A 6,887-nucleotide genomic window follows, 5' to 3' on the forward strand; every position below is an offset into this window, starting at 1 on the left:
TCTTCTCACTTCACAGGGATAATTTAGGGATGAATGTGATCATAAGCACTTTGATACTTATGAGGAGAAGTAATAGAAATCCAAGGCGGTATAATTGGATTTAAATCTAATTAACTTACTGATCAAAATAATTTTTAAAATCTAATTTATCTTAGATTGAAAAGCCATCATTGCTTGCAGTGTACATTAGAATTTGTGGATTCAAATTTACTAATTGTTTACATACAAAGCTCTGATTTACTTAATGTCTAGGTGTGGCTTAATTGTTAATAGAGTGTAGTGATTGACAAGCACATTGTGTTTTGGAATGTAAATAAAATTTATTTCTACATTTAGAAAATGAAGAATTTGAAAAGCCAAGACTTCTGTGGTCTCTTTACTTCAATATGAGAGATTCTTCAGACATCAGCAGGAACTGTTACAATGATTTACCATCCAACGTTTATGTCTGCTCTGGCCCAGACTGTGGTTTAGGAAATGATAATGCAGTTAAACAGGTAAGGCAGTGATGTTCCTCAGTTTTGTCTTAAATGGTTGATGTAGCTGAAGATTCATATGCATATACAAATACATTTCCCATCCTTGATAGGAAGAAAAAAGCGTAAAATATTTTTTGAGGCATAAATCTAAACTTTTCTCAGGTAGAGTTGGCACATATGTCTATTGAATCAATAAATGGGTAATTTAAGATTGTTCTAAGATCACAGATGGAACTTTAGTTCTCACCAGTGGCAAAGATCCTATAGTAGCAAATGGCCTTGTTGAGCCTTTAATCTATTTTTTAGTCATAGCAGCAAGGCTATGACTATCACCATGATCAAGACATATACAGTTTTCTCCCAGAATTCTTCAGAGTCTAATGGTGATCCTGGATAATCACATGTAGCCAGTGATACCAAACAAAAGCAGGAAGTCACATCTCTCATCCGTCATTCACTCTATTAGTTTAATGGGAATCCAAGTTGGCTCAAGATCTGCATTTATGATTTAATCAAGTCATTTTTACTTTGATATTCCAATTTTTTGCAAGGAGAAATTGCAAACAAGTTTTTAGCCAGGTAAATTAGTTTATTTTTATCTCTGAGTGAACTTTAATTTTTTTAACCAAAGTGTAAGGCCTTTTAAATAAGGGCTTATAATCTAAACTGCATGCTAGGAGATTATAATTAAGGGATAATTTTATCATGAGGTAATTTGCTTCCCAAGAATAAAGTGTTATCATAGTAGAAAACAGTATAATGCTAACTTTGGTGCTAATTATTATGTGCTATTAAATGTAAGTAGTTATAAATTTGTTATATAGCTTTTAACCTCATATTTCAGTTTTGGGAGAAATTATTATAATGTCTACTTTAAAGAGCATCAATAATATTTATAAATAGCCAGTTTATTCAGATAAACTGCATTGCAATTTTAATATATTCTGCAATTATTCCAACCACTAATTGATGATTTCTGTTTTCCGAATGAAGAATATTACCTATAAAAGCTCTCAAAACTTCACCTAGGTTTTGTCTGTGTAGAAAACACAAGCCCCTGCAGATGTCTTTCTGACTCCCTGTGTTCATATGAAAGTATTTATAATTTAGAGACATACCGAAAATATAAAGCGATCTGTGTTTAATACCCACAAGTTCAAATTGTGAGCAGAAGCACACCAAGACATTGCCTATTGTCACCACATGATGCTAACCTAAGTGATAGTTGTGATTCCTTCTGTGACTTGCTAGTTTTTTGTAGTTTATGTTACTTCAGTGTTTTTCTGAATGTAACATCTGACATCTCTTTTCTTAATAGAAGTAGTGTCCCATTTACCCACCCATACTAATGAACAGACTGGTCCATAGTCCCCACTCCAAAGACATTGATAGCTTACTTCTCCGTTAGGAGCCCCCAACTGCTAGGAGCTGTCCCTACCATGGGAACAACAATAAATGATACTGTACTCTTTGTATTATACTTCAGGTATAAAATGGGTTAAATTGGCTGATGTAGGGTTGGGCTGGCAATCTAACCACCATTTAGAACATTGTTTTATGGACAGGTTAGTAACTCACTAACATTTGGTACACAGTCCATTAGTAAGTTGAGGGCTAGCTTTATAGATTGTATGAACTATCAAGTTGCTCACATATTGCAGTGCCATTCACTTTCTTATGTCATTGAGGGAGAGGGCAATTTTAGGAGTCATATTTTCTGTAGCTACCATTCACCTGAGCATTTTCTATGTGTCAGACACTAGCCTTAGTGTCTCATATATATTCTTTGGTCTTCAAAACAATCTTATGGGGTAAGTATTCATGGCATTCCCATCTTCCAGATGAGTAATCTAAAGCCCAAACAGCTTAAATAACTTGTCCATAGGTCACATAGCTAGGAAGTTTTTGAGCCAAGATATAAACTCAAGTTAATTGGATCCCAGTGTTTGTACACTCATCCAATGTGCTATGATACTTTCAACTTAGCAATAAAGATACATCCTAAATGAAAATGCTAGATGAACAAAATGTTTATTTTTGTTTTGTGTAGAGGTATGTTAAATAAACAGAAATATTTTAGATAGTTCATTTTGTCCTCTCCATACTTCCCAGTGTAAGGATACCAAGTCACAATGTAATTGGCCCTTTATAATTTTTTAAGCACATGAAACTCTTCATCCTTTGAGCTAACTTCTGGCTTAAAAAGGGTGAAGAGGATTCAAAGTTTCCAGTCAACTACTCTGGGCTTAGAACTGGGTTTAGTTGGCAAATGAAATGTAGCAGATCAAGAAGTATTAATGTTATAGACCTTCCACAGCATGGCAGTTGGCCTAAGAGGTTCCAACAGTTAGAGAGAGGAGAGACTTAGGAAGGGCTGGAGTCTAGCTGTAGGAAATTGGCATCAGCAAGAGCAAGGACAGATGGGCTGAAGGTGGGAATTCTATAAGCAGCTAGAGCACAAGGGTAGTATGGTAGCCTGCAACTGGTGCAATCTTAGGCAGGTTGTTCATGATAGAGATATATGGAAACATAAGGAGTGGGATCCAGCCACAGAGACTGGGATTCAGGGGAAAATCTATCTTATGAGGAGGAGTCAAAAGGGAAACAAGGTACTAGACACAGAGGAACTGGCATAGAAGTAAAAGTAGTAGTAGTAATAATTATACTAATTATTATATTTATACTCAATATTTGTATAAAATACAGTTTTAAAAGCTCTTCCATTTATGTAATAAAAAAGATTATTGACATTCTATTCCATTCCAAGCACTAAGGATCCAAAGTTGACTAAAAGTCCTTGTCATCCTGGAGGAATCACTGTCATTAAAGGAGAAAAGCATGTAAACAAATGACAGTGTAGTTTGGTATATGCACTAATATATAATAATATCCAAAGACTAGAAGTAACACAGAGGATTAATGAGTTCTATCTAGGAGTCAGAGAACCTTACAGAGAGTAATATAATAGTTGAGTAGCAATTCTCCATCCAAATCAAAGACAGCATAATTGAAACATTCCAGGTGTAAAATAGCCTCTGCACCAGTCCAGGATGTAAACATCATGGTGTGTTTGAGAAAGTAAAAATAAACAGGTATTAGTGAAGCAAAAAATCTGACAAGTGGAGATTGGATGAAGTGGTAGATGATAAGACCAGAGAAGGTAGGCCTGAAGGCTTTTGTATGCCATAGTGGGGATCTTGGATTTTTTCCTGTTGGTAATGAGGAGTCGTTGAAGAATTTTAAGCCAGAAAGTGAATAAACAGAATTTTATTTTCCATAGACCCCTCTGAGGGTGGCATGGAGATGGATTACAGAGGCAAACCCAGGAGTAAAGGGGAGGGAGAACTTCTACAGATAGACAAGATAGACATATAAGACAAAAAGACTATTAATGGAACCTGATGTGTGAGGTAGAGGCTTTGACCTAGGTCCTCCTGCTTCTACAGTAGGGGCTAAGTGTCTCCAGCAAAGGAGTATGGTAAATTCCTGGGGTGGAGAGCAAAGCAGATATTTCTAATGTTTAATTTCAAAATATCCTTAGTAAATAATGAAGTATTATAGTATTAACTGTATTAACGATGCTGTACATTAGGTCTCCAGAACTTGTTCATCTTATAGCTGAAAATTTGTACCCTTTAACCAAAATCTACGTATTTCCCCCACTCCCCAGCCCCTGGCAAACACTCTTTTACTCCCTGTTTCTGTGAGTTCAACTTTTTTAGATTCCACATATAAGTGAGATCATGTGGTATTTGTCTTTCTGAGCTTGGCTTATTTCACTTAGCATAATGTCCTCCAAGTTCATTCATGTTGTCCCAAATGACAGGATTGTTTACATGAAATCTGATAAGAGCAGATTTTAAGTATCCTTACTACAAACATACACACACAGTGATAACTGTGGGTGGTGATGGGTGTGTTAACTGATTGTGGTAATCATTACACAGTATATATCAAATCATACATTTCATACTTTGAATATATATAATATATACAATTTTTATTTGTCAATTAAATATTTTAAAATTAAAAAATATATATCCATAGTAAATAGCATGTCTAAAAACATACCCTTGAAGCATACTTAAGAGGGAAAGGAACTATTTTCCTCTCCCTGTCCCTTCTTTCAAATCCATATCTAAGTGCAAAAGCTTCTGTTTATTGCCCTTCCACCCACCCCCAAATAATATCAGTTTTAATCACCTGATGCAGGAGTCTATCAATTGTAGACAGCCAGATGGTAAATATTTTAGGTTTTATAGCCCATAGGGTCTCTATTGCAACTACTCAAGTCTGCCATTATAGTGCAAAAGCAGTCATAGACAACAGTTAAACAAATCAATGTGATTGTGTTCCAGTTAAACTTTATTTACAAAAATAGACAGCTGGCTGGATTTGGCCTGTGGGCCATATAGTTTGTCAATTCTGCCTGATGGATAACCTCATGTGTACGTTGGGAAGAAGGGTGGAGAGAGGTACAGAAAGACATAGCTTTTAAAACAAGCTTATGACGTAAAACCCTTTAATGACTCCAGTAGGATAGAGTGCAAGCTCCCTAGCATGGGAAGGATCCTTATCGACAATGAAGTATATTCATCTTATAAAAAGTGCGAATGTGTTTAGAATAGAATAACAATGCTATCTGCCACATTTACTTCATATATACACATACATACATACATATACATATGTGTGTGTGTGTATAGTTTTTGTTAAGAACACATTTTCTTTTTTTCTCTTACCCTGCTATACTAAGCTCAGCTTAAATTTTGACATTTTTACTTATGTTATTATTAGTAATAATGATAATAGCTACCATATACTCTGCCGTTTTATGGATGAGGAAGCTCAGAAGTTGAGTGAGCATTTCCCAAATCACATAGTTGCTAAGTAGCAGAGCCAGCATTTGCACAGAGACTATATCTATTCAAAGTCCATGAGCTTAAACACCATGCTACACTCCTTAAAGCCCAGGGGGGGAGGGATATTATATCAGAAAAGCAAATAGTTGAGCAAACAATGAAGAATTTTCTTGATTTGAGCAATGACTTACTGAAAGTATTATATGTTAAATTAGACTGTATGAATATCACAAATAGGTTCTGTGGGAAATTGTATCAAGAATATCAAGGAAAATTGAATTTCTGTTGATGTGTAGAACAAATGTGCTTAAATTCTCAACAATCTGAACACTTAATAATGAACCCGATCAAGTACTGCCATTTTTGAAAAGTAGACCTGAATGCATGTATAGAATTAGAGGGAGAAAAGTCATAGAATTCTGAAAGCAGACTTTTAGAAGTTCATGTATACTAGTAAAGTATTATTACCTGCTTAAAGAAATTTTTAAGGGTGACACTTAATTTTTTTAGATAGTGCCAGAAATGCACATACATTTTAAGCTGATATCCCCAAACTGTTTTGTCTTTTCTTCCCTGGCCAGGCTGAAACACTTTTCCAGCAAATCTGTCCTAATGAAGACTTCTGTCCACCTCCACCAAACCCCGAAGACATTGTTCTTGATGGAGACAGTTTACAACCAGAGGCTTCAGAATCCAGTGCCATACCAGAGGCTAACTCAGAAACTCCCAAGGAAAGCGCAAACCTGGGAAACCCAAAAGAGTCCCCTGAATAATGTATATACAACAAACTGGAAACCCCACTTTGAATATTCCTGCTGGCCTCAGAGTCTTCTTGATGGAAGGAGTGTTTGAAAAGTATTAGAAAGCAGCAGCCAGTTGCCATATAGAATTACAAGGAGAAACAGATCATTGAAATCCAAAAGGGGATTTTTGTTAAAGAGGGCATTCCAAGAACACAAAACAGTTGTAAAGCACATCGATTTGCCTGTTTTAAGATACCAAACCTGTGGGATTAGCAGATGAAAATTATAAATGGATTGATTCCCAGGAATAGAGCTATGGATATGAAATTTACCCTATGCATTGTTAATAATTCTATTGAATTACAACAACTTTTGCTTGCCACTTTGGATTTTTGTTTGACAGCCATATCTTCAGAATCAACTCACATATTTCCTTTGATTATTATAATTATATTTTTCTTAAGGATGTGAACATCATATAATGACAAAAGCATACATAGATTCATCTGAGAAAATCTTAAGTATCATGATCTAGGCAAGAGCCTATGCTTAAAATACAGGTTTGTTTTGTTTTCTATGTTAAGAATTATTGAAAATGCTAATTTTAAGGTGTTTAGACATTTTTACAAACAAATCAGTAGTAATTTTTAATATTAGCAGTGATACTTGTATGTGAATTATTTCCACACTGGAAAAGCTCAATAAGGAAGAAATGAAAGAACAAAAGGAAAGGTTTGGATAGGCTCATTGGTATTTAGATATTCTATCTAGTCAAGTAACTAGAGTACTAACCTAATTGTCTT

General features: G+C 35.1%; 1 protein-coding gene across 1 annotated transcript in view; it reads left to right on the forward strand.

Moving 5' to 3' along the window:
* CHM (choroideremia (Rab escort protein 1)) overlaps positions 1-6,579 on the forward strand; it is a 169,859-nt gene extending 163,280 nt beyond the window's left edge. Inside the window, exons 14-15 of the mRNA XM_012647137.1 lie at positions 337-497; positions 5,923-6,579. Of these exons, the coding sequence (XP_012502591.1) occupies positions 337-497; positions 5,923-6,114 (353 nt within the window). The 3' untranslated portion in view covers positions 6,115-6,579. The remainder of the gene's footprint in view (positions 1-336; positions 498-5,922) is intronic.
* Positions 6,580-6,887: the final 308 nt, after the last annotated feature.

The sequence above is a fragment of the Propithecus coquereli genome, unplaced genomic scaffold (genome assembly GCF_000956105.1).
Source record: "Propithecus coquereli isolate 6110/MARCELLA unplaced genomic scaffold, Pcoq_1.0 Scaffold257, whole genome shotgun sequence".
NCBI lineage: Eukaryota > Metazoa > Chordata > Mammalia > Primates > Indriidae > Propithecus > Propithecus coquereli.